Source organism: Mixophyes fleayi, chromosome 11 (genome assembly GCF_038048845.1).
Source record: "Mixophyes fleayi isolate aMixFle1 chromosome 11, aMixFle1.hap1, whole genome shotgun sequence".
NCBI classification, from domain to species: domain Eukaryota; kingdom Metazoa; phylum Chordata; class Amphibia; order Anura; family Limnodynastidae; genus Mixophyes; species Mixophyes fleayi.
In genome coordinates this window covers 84,336,038-84,354,225 of record NC_134412.1, presented here as the reverse complement: position 1 = coordinate 84,354,225, position 18,188 = coordinate 84,336,038, and the positions used below count along the sequence as shown (strand labels likewise).

At 41.6% G+C, this 18,188-nt stretch overlaps 1 protein-coding gene across 2 annotated transcripts in view; it reads left to right on the top strand.

Moving 5' to 3' along the window:
- The window catches only part of NPHP4 (nephrocystin 4), a 185,254-nt gene extending 167,349 nt beyond the window's left edge, over positions 1-17,905 (top strand). For both annotated transcript variants that reach the window (XM_075190021.1, XM_075190020.1), the window contains 6 exons: positions 586-671; positions 3,419-3,504; positions 7,934-8,105; positions 10,121-10,300; positions 13,912-14,052; positions 17,360-17,905. In XM_075190021.1, the coding sequence (XP_075046122.1) occupies positions 586-671; positions 3,419-3,504; positions 7,934-8,105; positions 10,121-10,300; positions 13,912-14,052; positions 17,360-17,515 (821 nt within the window). In that variant the 3' untranslated portion in view covers positions 17,516-17,905. The remainder of the gene's footprint in view (positions 1-585; positions 672-3,418; positions 3,505-7,933; positions 8,106-10,120; positions 10,301-13,911; positions 14,053-17,359) is intronic.
- Positions 17,906-18,188: the final 283 nt, after the last annotated feature.

Genomic DNA, 18,188 nt, shown 5'->3' with positions numbered 1-18,188 from the left:
TGCAATTACTCTGTCTGCCATGTATGTCCTGTTTTATGAATGTACTGTATTCTCTACTGTACGGCGCTGTGGAACTGTGGCGCCTTCCAAATCTACGATAATAATAATAATAATAATAATTTGCTGTATGCCAAAGTTTGAAAATGAAGAGTTTAAAAAAAAAATAGCAATCATATTCAAAAAAACTCACTGTATATAACCCAAATCATCATTTTGATCCAATACATGAGCCTGAGTCATTAAGGAGAGTAAAACATAAAAAAGGAGTAACATTTGCACCTGGGCAAAACCATGTTGCATTGGAGGGGGAGGTAAATTTAAAATGTGGGGACAGACTTATAGTTTGGGTAGGGAATGTCCTAGATCAACTTTAAATTTCAGTGCAATAATAAAGCTATCAAGTATTTGTGTGCTAGATGAAAAAACAGCCAGTATTTAACTTATGTGCAAAATAGTAAACTAATTTGCACCCCTTGCACTGTAACATGGTTTGTCCCAGAGAACATTTACTCGTTTTTTTGCCTTAATGACTCAGGCTCGATAAGTGTAAAATCTAAGTTAATAAATATTTGTTTTGTTTTTCAGGGGCCCCTGTTGGAACGCCTGGTAGGGAACCAGAGCTTTACGCCCGCAGCAGTGACCCCAATATCATCTGCGACACTAAGAAACTGGTAACTGTGTTGTCTTTCATGTGACATCATCATCAATCAATACCTTAACTTTAAGGTTCTACTTATATTCTGAGACATTAATAAAGGAACCGCAGATAGAGCGACATAAATCAGTCTACAAATGTTACCACATACTGAGAAACATTTATATATATATATTGGACAGCTATATAGAAAAATGGTGTCGCTCAGTCCAAGAGCATTAATGTTGCTGCAGACTAGGGTATAGCTGGAAAACGGATAAAAAGCCAAAGTCCTCTGAGCACTCAACCACTTAGAGATATATTCCATTTTATTGCAGCTATCTGTCAATAGCAAAAGCCTTACTGCGACTTTAAGTAAAAATAGACTTTATGTTTGCGTGTCTTATACAAAGTATGTAGGCAGGTCTCCGTAGGCTACTCCGATAATGTACATGTGGTTTTTTATAATATCCCTACCAGGTTGTTCTTCATTTAGTGGAAAACATTTCCAGATACTACAGATTGTAAATGAAATTAAGAGAAGATTCCGTTTCATGTAAGGATATTATGTAACACAGAATGCTCAGTATGCAGTTTTGCTATTGATGGTTAGCTGCAATTAAATGTAATATGTAATGGACATATTTTAACACAATAAAATTGCTGATGTGACATTGCAAAATCTATGTGTCCTTGCGTTTGACTAGGCTCTGGGAACCTTTTTGAAAAATCTTCTCGTCCAGGGTTACTTCCGCTTTCTAGTGGGAGGAATAGAACTGACTGTAACCAATCACATCATCAGAATGTTGGCAGAAGCACAGATGAGTGTTCTGATGATGTGGGAGGCAGTGATCTGTCCAGTCGTGATTGTGTTAGTGAGGACAGGGCTGCATGTGACAGGGGCAGTGACATGATGTGAGGAGGGGAATGGAGGCAGCAGGAAGCCACAGACTGAGAGTTATATAGTGGAAGGAGCAGGGTCCCCCAGCAGCACAGAGTATATCAGGAGATGAGTGATGTGTTAGTGAGGACAGGGCTGCATGTGACAGGGGCAGTGACATGATGTGAGGAGGGGAATGCAGGCAGCAGGAAGCCACACACTGAGAGTTATATAGTGGAAGGAGCAGGGTCCCCAGCAGCACAGAGTATATCAGGAGATTAGTGATGTGTTAGTGAGGACAGGGGCAGTGACATGATGTGAGGAGGGGAATGGAGGCAGCAGGAAGCCACAGACTGAGAGTTATATAGTGGAAGGAGCAGGGTCCCCCAGCAGCACAGAGTATATCAGGAGATGAGTGATGTGTCAGTGAGGACAGGGCTGCATGTGACAGGGGCAGTGACATGATGTGAGGAGGGGAATGGAGGCAGCAGGAAGCCACAGAATGAGAGTTATATAGTGGAAGGAGCAGGGTCCCCAGCAGCACAGAGTATATCAGGAGATGGGTGATGTGTTAGTGAGGACAGGGCTGCATGTGACAGGGGCAGTGACATGATGTGAGGAGGGGAATGGAGGCAGCAGGAAGTCACAGACTGAGAGTTATATAGTGGAAGGAGCAGGGTCCCCAGCAGCACAGAGTATATCAGGAGATGAGTGATGTGTTAGTGAGGACAGGGCTGCATGTGACAGGGGCAGTGACATGATGTGAGGAGGGGAATGGAGGCAGCCTGGGAGAGGGCATAACACAAAACAAAATGTGAGCAGAGTTTTTACTAAGCGCACAAGTTAGTATATAGTAAAGCACATGGTAACAGGTCTGCTTTATACTGAGTAACAGAGCATGCTTGTACTTGTAAACAGAGCTGCAGTAGAAATTATGGGTATGTTTGAGCACTGTCTTTTTTTCTCCCTGTTGACATGTAAAAACTAACTGCTAGATCTGGTCGTCCTTAAGAAGTGTCTTGTTTTACTCTTAGCGTTCCAGTCCCAAGAAATTTAATTTGGTATTTAAAATACATATACATATATACATGCATACATCTCTCTCTCTCTCTCTCTATGTGTATGTATGTATGTACGTACGTACGTACGTACGTACGTGTGTATATATATATATATATATATATATATATATATATATATATATATATATATATATATATATATATATATGTGTGTGTATTTATATATACTATGAGGCATACTTTATCCTAAGCTGAATTCTGGTTATCCTGAGCCATCCTATGCCTGCCACACACCTGGTAATATTGGCAAATTGCCTCCTATCAGCAAAGGAGTGTGAGGCTCCAGAATGCTCCCTTTGAAAAGGACTAGATCATTTTTGGCCATGTGTGTGATAATACTGCCGGGAGCGGGACTAAGGACTAGAATCACGTCCTTAGGCCCCGCCCCCACCCACTGCACAAGGGAAGGGGGCTAGATGCGGGAGGTAACACTGATCTCCCAGGAGATCTCCTAGATATTCGGGAGTCTCCCGGACATTGCGGAGATATGGAGGCTGATATGTAACAAGCGGCTGGTTTATAGACTACACCTCTGTGGAATAGCCTCTAGTTAACAACAGACATGTCTCAGAGGTTAATCGTCCCTCCATTTACAAAGTCAATTAATCAAAAATAAGTCCTACAGGCAAAGGAATTTATTATCAAAAGAACCAGATGCTCTTATGTCTTCCACCATGCGAAGACAAAGTCTGTCTCCATATATCATACAGTATTATCCCTCTTCCTGACTACTCCATAGGCGGCTATATAAAACAATAATGTAGGTTTATGTGGGTTGACATTTCGACTCTCCAGACATTTAATTTTCCTGTGATTATCTAGGGTCACGGAGAACCACAAGACGTGTTTTTGAAGGTCGCTGGAGGACCCAGCCCGCAGATTAAAAACTTCTTTATTGCACTTTATACGTAAGTAGACCTCAATTCTATTATTTACTAGTTTAGTTGGGGGTATATCACCATTTAAGTAATTTTAATAATCCCTCTCTTCCATCGGATACATACGTACAAAACACGGACTCCACCATATTTGGGTGCTGTCATTTAATTCCTCTGCTCTCAAAAATAAAAGCAATGATTCCTCTCTTTTGTTGTTAGTGGGAGTATTGTTATTATAACTTCTTTTGGTTTATTGGGCAGTGACACTTGCACAGCTTTATACAGATTGAAGACAATAGATGTTTAGCTTGTGAGCAGGGCCCTCTTACCTCTCTGTCTGTCTGTATTACCCAGTATTGTTTTATTACTGTTTGTTCCCAATTGTTAAGCGCTACGGATTTTGCTGGCTCTATATAAATAAATGTTGATGATACAACGGATATATTATTAGTCAAAATAAAAAAAAGAGGACAACACCTGAATTTTATGTGGCTAGTTGGGCATCCGTTCTGCCTCTGGATGTTGCTGAAATGTATTTATGTATAGGGTCTGTATGGTCTATACAGCCTAATTGACCAGTTAAAAATTCAGTTTTGGATGAAGTTTACTAAGTAAAACTATAATAGTCAATATATCACTTGTCTGGAGCGGTGGTAGTTATTATCACAAAGTTGACAATGCGGACATGGAATAGCCCAACATGATTACACGGAAGGTGACATGAATGACCTTGTGGTAATAGTGACAGCTCAAAAAGGAAGCTTCAAACAGTTCAAATGAATGAACATCCCGGCAGCCTGCAATGACGTCAGTTTCAAGCTCCCCACTCTCATTGTGCTGTTAAGCTGCTCATTTAAGGAGGACCCGGCTGTACAATGTTCTTTAGAAAGCCTAGAACATTGTACAGCTGGGTTCTCCTTAAATTAACAGCTTAACAGCAGGAATGATAATGGGGAGCTTGAAACTGACGTCATTGCAGGCTGCCGGGATGTTCATTCATCGGAACTGTTTGAAGTCTGCTTTTCAAGCTGTCACTATTACCACCCTGCCCTGCATGTCACCTTCCTTGTAATCATATCAGGCTATTCCATGTTAGCTTCATGATAAGGTGCCCAACCCGTCTATAGTCTGGTATCTTGACTCTTACAGACTTTGGAGGACCCACCAGATGGGAAAGCTTTCAAGCGTTCTCTGAAACACTCTCTTAACCTCACTACATTACCCTATTACCACCTGTTATACAACTACCCCTTGACCAACATTGCTGTGTGACGGGATCATTTAGCTTATGAGTCACTTTTACCTTTGCAGTCTGGCTGGGCCGACTGCAAATATAGACTTAACCTCATGTGTCAAACTCCCATTGTCCCATAGATTGTAAGCTTGCGAGCAGGGCCTTCTCACCTCCTTGTCTGTTTTACCCAGTTTGTTTATTAATTTACTATGTTTGTCCCCAATTGTAAAGCGCTACAGAATATGTTGGCGCTATCTAAATAAATTGATGATGATGATTAATTTACTGAACTCCACCCAAAGCTGAATTGTTACTTATCCTTTAACAACCATTATTCCTGTTGAATATATACTCTATAATTTCAAACCCATGTGCGTGGGTTTGTGTAGCATGAAATTTAGATGTTAACCACCAATGGAAAATGATTACATATTCCCTGTACAATGCTGCGGAATATGATTTACGCTATATAATACGCTATATAAATAAATAATAAAATGAATATTCACAATGATAATAATTTAAATTTAATTCCTATGGACAATCCCAAGCTGTAAAGAAAAGTACAGACCCTATTATTCTGTATATAACATGGAATTATCACTATCTATTCTTCATCTCTAAGCTTTACAAGCTAAAAGATATTAAAGATAAATATATAAAATGCAAAAAAATGACATTATGTTCTGTGAACTTTTCATGCCACGGATTGCAGTGCACCAAGGTCTGCTGACTGTGTTACCCGTGACGTGCTTAGATGCACCTGGGCAACAGAAAAGGTCCTCTGGACATGATATTAAAATGTTACCAAGCCACCAACAGCTCCAATGACAGCAAAAGCAAGGCTGCCATCTGCAGGCTATAGTTACGTACTGCATCCTTTTCTAATCAACAGGTCCTGCAACAAATGTGTATGTACTCATGTATACCACTATATCACTGTCACCCTGGCAATATCCCGGGTTTATGAACCGGGATATTGCTGGGGGACAGTGCAGGACACCCAGGCAGATACCCGGGTAGACCGTGTTCACATTGAACACGGGTCTGCCCGGGTCTCCATGGCAACATCACAAGAGGAGCTCTGATTGGCTCCTCTTGTGGTGATGATGTTTTGTTTTTTTAACTTTATAATGGTGTTCGGGGAGACCCGGGTAGATGCCCTAGACCCGGGTAGTCGGGGCTCACCCTGGCAAAAACCCAGGTCTTTTAGGCAGTGTGAATAGGGTATTATGGTCAATTTCAAGCTCCATTAGCATCTAAAGAGCAGGGTATGTGATTAATCAACCCTCTAACATCACATTCCCCCTCCAAAGCGTCACACAATGGAACGAACCACAGGACCCCGGGAATTACAGCGTTGGGGGAGGAGCTCATTAGTTCCAGATGGTAATAGAGTATTAAGGCAGTTTTGTCGCTGCTGTGTCCTGGGGGCGTGGCCACAGGAACTGCGTCATTAGGCTCCACCCCCACTCCTAAACAACACCATTTTCAGCCCATTACAGCAGGTGAATCACGTCACTAAGCCCCACCCACTTTTCTAAGGAAGTGGGCAGTCTGTGGGAGGTTATCCTGCTCTCACGGGGGTCCGTGTGACCTCCCAGAAATTTGGGAGTCTTACAGACATTCTGGGGGAGTAGTCAACTATGTTGTAACTGTGCTTATAGACCAAATGCTGTACTTAAATAATCATGTAATGCAACATCTACATCTGTAAAATCTATGGAGATTTTAGGGAAGCTGGGGGCCACAAAAAAGTGTTAAAAGGGCCACAGATTGTATTTTAAAGGATAGATTTTTCTGCAGCATATTCTTGTTTTGTTTATATCCTTGTTCCAGTTTATAAGAATGGCCTGGCTGAAATGTAACAAGAGAAATGTTTTTTATTCTGTCCTTACCGCTGAATCACATTTTATAGCTTTACAAATTCAGTCTCAAACACGTTTATAAAACAGCCAATAAAAATGTCGGAGGCGAGTGTCCTATTTTATTACACCATCAGTGTTAGTTGCAGATATAAACAGCCTCTGTCTTATATAGTTAACTGTTTAATTTTGTTAGTGCTCACACGCTTGCAGGCCTTTCGGGGTTCCAATGACGAGATTAAATCTGAACCGGATGTTAGTCATTCTGTCTTCTGCACTTGGCTGACAATGAGGATTATGTAATGAAAAGGTGCTGTGTGCACAGATGTGCTATAACCCATAGAGGCCAGACTCAAACTTATTTCTCTGACGCACTTTTGAAAATGAACGCAGGTTGGTATAATTTATGCACTCATCATCTCCTGCATTGACAACTGCAATTCCCTCCTTACTGGTCTTCCCAAAATCAGACTCGAGCCCCTACAATCTATTTTGCATGCAGCGGCTATTTTGATTTTCCTTGCAAATAGTTCTTCCTCTGCTGAGCCACTCTGTCAGTCTCTACATTGGTTGCCTGTATTTCAACGAATCCAATATAAAATTCTTCTACCAACATACAAGGCCATCAACAAAATTGCACCGACATACATTTCCTCACTTGTCTCACAATATCTCCCTACTCGACACCTCTGTTCTGCACAAGATCTGCGTCTCTCTTCCACTCTCATCACATCCTTCCATTCCCGGTTACAGGATTTTTTTCAGGCTGCACCCACTTTGTGGAATTCCCTCCCTCGCACAGTAAGACTTTCCTCTAGTCTTCAAACCTTCAAGCGTTCTCTGAAAACCCATCTTTTCAGACAAGCTTATAATATTCCTCAACCACCCTCTTAATCTCCCTAGGTTACCCTATTACCACCCTCTACACAGCTAACACAAGACAACAACCCTGTGACCAACTTAGTTGTCTGACTGATCACATAGCCCACTAAATACTTTTTACCTTTGCATTCTAGCTGGTCCATTGTGCAATATGATGTAGCACATGCCCTTGTGTATCAAACTCCCATTGTCCCATAGATTGTAAGCTTGCGAGCAGGGTTCTCTTCCCTCTCTGTCTGTATGTATTACCCAGTATTGTTTTATTACTGTTTGTACCCAATTGTAAAGAGCTACGGAATCTGCTGGCGCTATATAAATAAATGATGATGATTAGTTGCTCAGGGTTACAGCTACACTGTTTGTCAGAGAGATCACATAGTTCCGACTGGATGTGACCAGGGATTGGGTAACTAGCTGTAACTTTGTTTCCTGCTTGTCTGTTCTATATGAATTATTTGTGTTTTTATACTGAGAACAGGGACCCATGGCTCGCTGTTCCTATTCAGATCTGGCAGATCTACGTACATTCCCTGAAGAGAGTGGACGTCAGTTGTGTAAACGGCCAGATGACCCAGCTGTCTCTGGTCCTCCGCGGTACGCAGGTCGTACGGAAAGTGAGAGCGTACAGCTCCCACCCACAAGAACTAAAGGTCAGTTGTTAAAGGACAAAGACAGTATATACAATTTAGAACATTGATTGTCACTGTACTTTCTGTAAAATCATAATAATGCATTGCAAAGGAGGCAGCACGTGATTCTCTGCATGTTGTTGAACTACAAGTCTCAGCGGGTGACTGTGGTGAGCAGTAATTCAATGACAGCAGCGATTTAACCTGAACTCAGCTTCCAGTGTGGAGAACAGGCCTAGAGTACATGTTGTTGTTATTAATTATGAGTTGGAGCTGCCATACTGCTTCCTATTCTGAGATAAGAGTGTTTCTCACTGATAGCAATAACACAGCGCCATCTAGGTGGAAGAAACTGTGGAAAAAAACCAATACTAATACTTTTTAATTCAAAATTTTGCACCATTTGGAAACTTTTATGAGTAGTCAGTGATGTAAGAAAGATAGGTTCAGCCCACAAAATGACTTCTTCTCTATGTAGGCAATCACTACACTTAAAGCCTACCACCACCCACTGTGCAATGAATCATCTCACCCCAGCCAACATTCCTGCGGAGTAGACAAGTATGACTTAAATAACTTTAAGTAAGTTGCTGTTCCCGAGTTTTCTGAGCACAATATCCCTGTACGGGCTGTGAAGCAGTAAGAGAGATAAGCGCGCGCCTTCATTTATCCTGCAAGCTGCAGATAAGTTCAGCCAGCTGTTTAATCATTGAACCCTGCTACCTCCCTCTGTATCACACTTATGCCTGGCTTGCTTCAGTTCTCTTCATTTTATTTAATTGCAATTACAGATTAGGTGTCACGGTGTTGATTGACATCCATCTAAACTCTGATTTGAGATTTAATATATGGTTTCTGCATCAGGGACAAAAATCACCCATATATTTATCACGTTATACATTTTTTAATTTTGCTTTTTACCAATGGAAATGCCGGAGGTTTTAATATTTAGATATCAATATGATCAGTGCCGTGCACTTAGCTTGTCGTATCTTTTATAAAACAATTCATTGACTGGTGGATTATAAGAGCAGCGTCTTACACGGCAGCTGGGAGATGGAGCGGTACAGACAATACTGTACGTTGTTCCTGTAGGAGACCAATTGAACATTGGGTCCTGTGTTGTGATGAGTTTGGGGAGAGAATATTGCTGTGAATTCAGGGTGATGATTTTGCTATATGTTTTATGAAGCTCTGATGAGTAGTTCAGTGAAGTTTATGTAGAATGTTTATAATAATAATAAATATTTATGGGGAGGAGTTGGAGGAGATAGAATTGGGGAGGAGTTAGGGGAGGAGATAGGGATGGGGAGGAGTTAGAGGAGATAGGGGTGGGGAGGAGTTAGAGGAGAAGATAGGGGAGGGGTGGAGTTAGTGGAGGAGATAAGGGTGGGGAGGAGTTAGATGAGGGGAGGAGTTAGGGTTGGGGAGTTGTTAGATGAGGGAAGGAGTTAGGGTTGGGGAGAAGTTAGAGTAGGAGAGGAGATAGGGGTGGGGAGGAGTTAGATGAGGGGAGGAGTTAGTGAAGGAGATAAGGGTGGGGAGGAGTTAGAGGAGGGGAGGGGTTACATGAGGGAAGGAGTTAGGGTTGGGGAGAAGTTAGAGTAGGAGAGGAGATAGGAGTGTGGAGGAGTTAGATGAGGGAAGGAGTTAGGGTTGGGGAGAAGTTAGAGTAGGAGAGGAGATAGGAGTGTGGAGGAGTTAGATGAGGGAAGGAGTTAGGGTTGGGGAGAAATTAGAGTAGGAGAGGAGATAGGGGTGGGGAGGAGTTAGATGAGGGGAGGAGTTAAGGTGGGGAGGAGTAGAATTAGGGATGGGGAGGAGTTAAATAAGGGGAGGAGATGGTGGTTAGGTTACATTCTCATGAATATTAGCGTATAAGGTCACTAGGAGTTATGCTTTTGTTATCTGTTGAAGAATTCATCTTTAACTTAGAAACTCAAACCTGCGGAAGTCTTGCAAACAGAAGGACAGAGCTGTAAATGAATATTAGGTATTACTGTGTGTTCCTGCTAATCATTGTGTATTGTGGGTAGGTTGATCCGGAGGGCGTGTTTGTGCTCCCACCGAATGGAATACAAGATCTTCACATCGCTGTTCACCCCCACAAAGCCGGCAGCAAATTTATCTATCTCAATTTAGTAGACGTTGATCAGCACCAGCTTGTAGCATCCTGGCTGGTTTGTGTATTAAGCCGGAATCCCATCATTTCTAAGGTAAGCCGGCGCCGTTTATCATTTTACAAAACACCAGGAATTCCTGTATTGCTGTAATGAAAATATAATCCACATGTGCTCTTAAATAATTGATGAAACATGATTAATTTACACCTGCACAAGAAAAACACTGAAGTAACTGCTTCAACAATGCAGAAACTTCCCTAAACCCAAAACATTAGTGAAAAGTATTTTTAAAGCAAGAGGGACAATGGCTTTCAGTGTGAATAGAATAGGGCTTGTGGGGGCGATATACACAAAACCCCCTGTCTTCTGGAGCCACCCCTGACTCTGGCCTGTCTGGCAAATGTCTGTAGATTTCGGTATTACCAGAGTAGGGTTGAACGGGAATAGTTTTCGGTAACCGTATTACAGCTAACATGATGCAGGTTTATCTTGTAGGCAGTGATTGATCTAATGTTGGGTTTTATGGATGTCCAGTTTTATTCTTCCAAAATATGTGAGCCCGATAAAAATGAAAAATGCCAATTAATGTCCAGTATGACCTGCCTGGGGACAATGTAGAACTGTTAAACATATTTTTTAACAGCTGAGGAGTGCAGATATAGAACTGGCTAACAATTAAATAGGAGAATTCATGCAGCTGAGATGCATTGCTAATTTACTGCAAGATAATTGTCTGTGAAGTTATATAGTGCATTTGTGACCTGTTTCTTGTCTGAAATAAATCACTGGAGTCTCCATCCATCACTGAGGTTTATCTCCTGTTTTACTGCTCTCTTATAGACTGAGACACAAAGTTGTAGAAGTTTGTAACTAAAACTTGTTCTGCTCTCCTGACGATGCTTCACCAGTGACGACCAGTCCACAAAACCGCATCAATATTCATTGTTGTTATTTTATTGTGTGACTGGTGCCTGTTTATTAAAACCCTCATATTTAAATCCTTTACAATGTACTTAATGTGCCCTGATCCATACGTGCAACATATAGATATTGTTTATCATAATACAAACTGCAATGTCTTCATTTCAAGCATAAATGTGATAGGCGTACGTGTTCTGTAAAGTGTGATCACTTACCTTGGTATAGAGCAGGGCTGGCCACCCTGTGGCTCTCCTGGGGTTGTGAACCTGCAAGTCCCAGCATGCTCTGCCAGCTGTCGGCTGGCTATCTACTGGCAAAGCGTGCTGGGGCTTGTAGTTTCGCAACACCTGGAAAGCCGCAGGTTGGCCAGGCTTTGTATATGGGTTGTGTTAGGTGACATTATAAATTGTGGCGGTAAACAGTTAAAGTGTCTCGTGAACGAGGCTAAAGTGTCTCTATATACAGCGAAGGAAGCCATTGTGTGACCATTATCATCAGCCTATCAAATCACTAGGACAGTGATGGCTAACCTGTGATACTCCAAGTGTTGTGAAACTACAAGTCCCAGCATGCTCTGACAGCTATCAGCTAGTTATCTACTGGCAAAGCATGCTGGGGCTTGTAGTTTCACAACACATGGAGTGTCACAGGTTAGCCATCACTGCACTAGGAACTAGTAAAATCACAACTTTGTGGTGAGCCGATTGGGTTATGTCGGTTCAGCCCACAACATTGCTGCTCCCACTGTAGTAGGTGACAGGAGCTCTTAATGATTTCAGTTTATTTTGTATTGTAATGCCAAGAAACCTCCCCTGTGGGCTGGTCATTTGCCCAAAACCGCCAGAAGACTGGATCTGTGAAATTTGGCCAACCATCTGTGGTTTTGCCCGTATTTGCCAGCTCAGTGTTCAGGTGCAGCTGTGGTCTATCTCCCTTTCGCCCCAGTTTGTGCTTTAGTGATGTCACTAGTTTTAGCAAGTTGATAGACTATATTCTCATAAATATTGGTTCAGCCCCAGAATGCCTCTACCGCAAGGGCATTTAATTTAAACATGTGATTGTCCACAGACAGTATACTATTATTTCACGTCACAAAGTGGCTCAAGACTCAAGGATTTTAAAGAGCGCCTCCTTTTTTTTTAGTATTCCTGGGCAACTACCAGACTGCTAGGGGCATATTGGATTAGCGAGCAGCTTTATTATACTTCTCAATTGCCCTGGAACCTACCACCTTTTTCTGACAGTCTATTGCCTTGGTCCACCGAGAACACCTACCCAAAGGAGTCCAATAGATAATGCTTGTATTATAATGCAGTATATATCTCACCGGTTTCTAGATTCCTCTACATTTGCAGTAGTGATTTATTTTGCATTATGATAAATTACTGAAGCATCCTCACTGAAAGGGATTATTACAAGCTGACATGTATAATTTTGCCGGGCTGTTCATTGTTAAAACAATTTGAATTAGTATGTCTAGCGGTTTTTCCTAAGGGAGCAGAAATGAAACATTACAATCTGAAAATATTAAAGCTCTCCTGTAATGTATTTTTCAAAGTGCTGCGCGAGCTGAATAAGCCATCTAGCGGTCCTAATGGAAATAAATTAACGAGCTGGAGAGTGCGCATGGCCTTGTCTCCCAATTCTACAGCAAGCTCATTGCGTGCAGCACGATTATGTGTGAGCTAGGGCCGGAGTCACTCGTTTGCACTTTGTAATTAAACTAACCCAAGGACGGACAGTGTAAATATAAAATACACGTCATTCCCGTCTCAGACTGGCCATTAAATCAGATCTTCGCCTTCAGGTGACTTTAGTTTATTGGTTTAGGGACGCCCGTTTGCAACTTTTACTAAATATATTTTGTTTATCTTTCTATATATTTTTTAGCCATATGAGTTGTCTCATTTTGTTGCCCAAGGTCACAACAAAGCACTCTTACGAGCTGCGTTAAATATAATTGCATCCATAGTAAAGGTCTGTGTCGTACCCCATGAGTACTACAGCTTGATGATATAAAGACAAGGCTTAAAGGCACAGAAAGAAGCTAAGAAGAAAAGGCATTGTATTTAGTTCAAGTTGCAGGGCAGCGTGTACAAACAGATATATGAAAGAAGAACTTGGCCCATAACAGAACATATAGTTTTGGGTGAAATGAACATCTGAAACATATAGACCAGCTATGCACCGTTTGCAGGATACATTGGGGTCCTTGATGGATCTTATGGGGTCTCGCCACACTCCAATCTCCTCTTACCGCTCGCCTTGTTCAATACAAGCTCAACGGTTGTCAAAGCTCCTCCCTCTGAATGTCCTATATCCCTGCTCCTTGTTACACGGGTCTTATGTAGTGGAAATGTGCTCCGTATACAAGCCTTCCTCTTTTTGGCTCAGGGGTATTCTGAGCCTTTAACTTAAAAAACCTTCCACAATTATCTCCTTATTTTATGTTGTTATGTGCTGTATCCATAGTATAAGATGTTTATACCACATATAATGTTTTGTGTGTTCAGTCTGTCTGCTCCAGTCAGTCCAACATGAGGTGACCAATATGGTTACAAATGTATGTAAGCCCCTAACGTCACATGACCAGGGTGCAACATGCACCGAATATGCACCCATTGTTGTACCCCAGACTTCAAATGCCCAAACAGGGAAACACATTAGCAAATACCTAATCATAATATATATATATAAAAATATATATATATATATATATATATATATATATATATATATATATATATATATATAGTTTTAAACAATGCCTTATGTCTTTAAAGGCTTTTGAAATCACAATTTCTGCTGGAGAAAGGGGCTGCAACAAAAGGATCACTTACACCAACCCGTACCAAACACGGAAGATGTACTCCCTCCATACAAACAGGCCGGATCTTCTGCAATTCAAGGAGAACACATTTGAGGTAAACACCAGCGTCGGCCATTTTGTGTCAGCTGTTATTTTAAGAAGATAAATGTCCAGTAACAGGGGCTGGGGGTCAGGGGGCATCTGCCCTCCCCGGACCGGTCCCATAGTGGGCTACCTTGGGCTGGGTCACCTGCATTTTTTTTCTTAATAGGCTTCTGAGCCGAATCGCCCCCCCCGGGCTAAAATTTGCCAGCAAGACTCTGTCCACTGAGGAGATAAAATGCCACAACAAGGTTGGCCCATCTGCCCTTACACCGAATATTGTTCTACGCACAGAGCTGTGTGAGGGAGAGAGGGGAGATATTGTGTCAGCAACAATGTGGGTTTTTTGGGGAGTGGATTAGCTGTTTGTTTTTTAAAGTGTACGTGTCCTGTAAGCAGGGCCGGATTAAGGGAATGGAGGCCCCTGGGCTAAGGGCGCCTCCATTCCCCCGTGAGGCCCCCAATGTGAGCCACCCGCCGCCCCCCCCGTACCCCGTGAGGGCCCCCCCTCCCAAGCGCTTACCTGTCACTGTAGTCCTCCGTCCCCGGCGCGCTGTAAGCTCCTTACTCAGGAGATCTCGCGAGAGTTCACTCGCGAGATCTCCTCAGTAAGCAGATTACTGAGCGCCGGGGACGGAGGACTACAGTGACAGTGCTCAGCAGCATTGATCGGGCTGGGGGCGCCCCCGCCCCCGGACCTATCAATAATGCTGCTGAGGACTTTGAAGGGCCCCCTGGATGCCCGAGGCCCCTGGGCTATAGCCCAGTTAGACCTCGGGTTAATCCGGCCCTGGCTGTAAGCACAGTGTAAATCCAGTATTTAGCCTCTCCGTTCAGTGGAAACTAGTGAGGCTCTTTAATGATGTCACCATATTACTATTTCCTAGTTAAATATTAAGCTGCATTTTCAGTAATATTTATTTATTAACAGTTTTTGCGCACAATATTTGAATCATTCCCATCACCCCCAGCCCAGTGGAGCTTACAATCTATTTTCCTTCCCAACAGACACACACGCACACACACACACACACAATCATGTTATACATTAATTTAAAGACGATTCCATCAATACTTTGACTGCAGCCATATCCTTTATGTATCATATAATATGCAAATGGATATATTTAGAGGCTTGATATTAATTTACAGTGTATCACCAAATCCAATAGGCTTTATTTTCTAATATCCAAGTTTTAATTTGCTCTACTTTAAGTGTCTTGGTCAATTTAGGAGCAATTACATTCCCGACAAACGGCTCCACCTGTCTGAGCTGTTTTCTGCATCAGTAATTGACAGTGTTGGATGGTTAGACTAATGTCACATATTAGCTGTAACATGGACCTGATTATCTCTAGCAGTGTCCAAGTTGTTTTCTTAAGCTAGGTACACACTACATGGTTTTCATCCAATAATCGGCTAAATCAGCCGACATACGACCGCTCGTTCAAAAGTCGGGTCAGTGTGTGCAGTGACACGATGGTCGAAAGTCTGCCCAAATGGACGATTGTCGCCTCATTTGGTTGGTCGTACCGTTTAATATTTTCGTTCCAATCTCGTTTCCGTTGTGTATTGTGTATAAACTTCCGACCGATCCACAACAGTGAGTATGAAATTACAGTCATTGCTCAGGACAACATGGCTGTAAAAAGTCGCTAAAGGGACGTCCGCTCTTCCCTTTATCGTCCTAAACAAGGCTAGTGTGTATGCAGTCCATGGACCGAGCGATCGGAACATCGATCGCATGTAAAATCGCTCGGCATAAAAAGTTGGTCGAAATTTCTGTAGTGTGTACCCAGCTTTAGTCTTTGGTAGACATTTCCAGGATGTTTTCCTTGTTTGAAGATAACCGTTTACATAAAATGTATACAGGAATGTAATCCCTTATCTGGAAAACCATTTTATACAAAGTTTATAAAACCAAAAAAAGAAGACTGTAAATGATAGGTGGTTTTCTGTAATGACCTACGCCCAGACATGATAGCGGACTGATTCCTCCTGTCACTGTGAGCAGAACTGCTAAACAGTTTAATAAAGAGGGAACTGCCAAAGACTCTGTAGGAAAGAGACGGGTAATTATTAAATATTGTTTTGTCAATTTTAGGCTTAGTGCTCCCAATTATGGAGAAACCCCTTATCCAAAAAACCCAAAGGGGTAGATTTGCTAAAGGTTCTAATAAGTAAAAGTGGAGGTGTTGCCCATAGCAACCAATCAGATTCTAGCTATCATTTAACTGGTACATTCTAGAACATGGTAGATATGATGTGATTGGTTGCTATGGGCAACACCTCTACCTTTTTTTTAGAAGCTTCAGTAAATCTACCCCCTACGTCCTAAACATTCTGTATTGTATTCTTGTTGCTCTAGGTTCTCCATTTCTGTTCTAGTCATTATTAATGTATTTAATGTCCACATGTCCCTACTTTTGGAGTGCTCATTCAATTTAAGAACCAGAGTCCTCACAACATGAAAAGTACATTAAACAAGACCCTAACAAGTGCTCACTGCCACCTCTCTGTACTTGGTGCTTCAACCACCACTAAACCCCCTCCCCAATACATCACCTCACCCCCCCACACAAAATACATTTATCTAATGCAGCTTATTATATTCTACTTCTTACTTTACACCGTTGTAGTAAAACAATGGTGGTTTTTCGTTATAGAACTACGGCTTTAAATATTCTGTCTGCATCATCTAACAGGCAACATTATTTCATCATGAATACAATTTCACCACAACGGACAATGATAGGGCAGACGACTGTTTCTTCTATACCATTTAGTTTCTCCTCTTTATATTCCGTGTGCGCTACCTAATTAAGACATTCTAATTGCAGAGTACAATAGGTCACCCGTGTATGCTCCTGACACTTGTATAGCGAGTTATTCTAATGCACATCGAGCGAAGGTTCATGGGAAGTGACTTTGAAAGTACTTAAATCCAGACAATAACCGCTCCTCTTAAATCAATAGACATAAATGTATTATAGAGTCATATGCTACAGTAATTGTAAGAGTTTACCCGTTTAACAAGTTCACATTTGTCATAAATGCCTTATTAAATTAGCAGCCTTAAATTGATCAAGCGGCAGCGTGGGCGACCTTGATGGGATCATGTTAGATAAAGGAACAGAGGTTACAAGTGGAGATTATATTTCGTAGTCCTCCAAATCATTTGTCGAAGCTGGTGGCGGAATGATCTATTATCTGTGTTTATTTCCATCTTAGAAAGTACCTAGGGAAACATTATTTCAACCCTACTGATTTATGATGATATTAAAGCACGTCCCTCTATAACTACAACTATACTTATTTAGGTGGCTGCTGGTGAGACGTACACTATCGGTCTGCGTTTCGCGCCCAGCGACAGCAGCGGACTGGAAGAAATCCTGATCTTTATCAATGACCAGGAAGATAAAAACGAAGAGACTTTCTGCGTGAAGGTCAAATATGACAAACAAATAAGAAAATAACCCTTTTGAAGGTTTAGATTGGATGGAAGCTGAAATATCATGTCTATTGAAAAAATCTTTTTCTATATACCAGACATTAGAGCACAAAGGAAGAGAATGATTTGCATCTGATTCTGTCGTCAGTTTACAGTTGGATAATTGGATGTCAAGGACACAATACAAGGATATTTTATCACTGTATCCGCCACGCATTCAGCCGAGCCTGTCTTAACGTCCCATCGAATGCGCGTTTCTGACTTTGAAAAGTTCTAGGCTATGTTTTATGCAGTGAAATATATCAATTGTGTGCTTGGTTTTGCTAACGCTCGTGTCCTTGTAATCAGTTTATAGTTTTATATTGTATCAAATATATATATTTTTGTAAAATTTTGGCACTATAAAATTATTGAAGTGTTCATTTTATAAAAAATGTTTAAAATTAAAGATTTTTTTTAATGTAATTGCATATGTGTTTTACTTATGTGGGCTGACATTTTCTCTCTACCTTGTTCTGAAATTACATTGTCCATTACTTTGACGGTTGGTGTAGCTGGGTGAAAGGCTACATGGCATCAGTTATACGGGCATCATAGAGAGTGCAAAATCCCTACTTTCAGGGTATATTTCCCTCTTGATGGCTAAAGCACAACTGTATTACATCAGTGTCCTTTGTTATTTCTCTCTAGAATAAAGG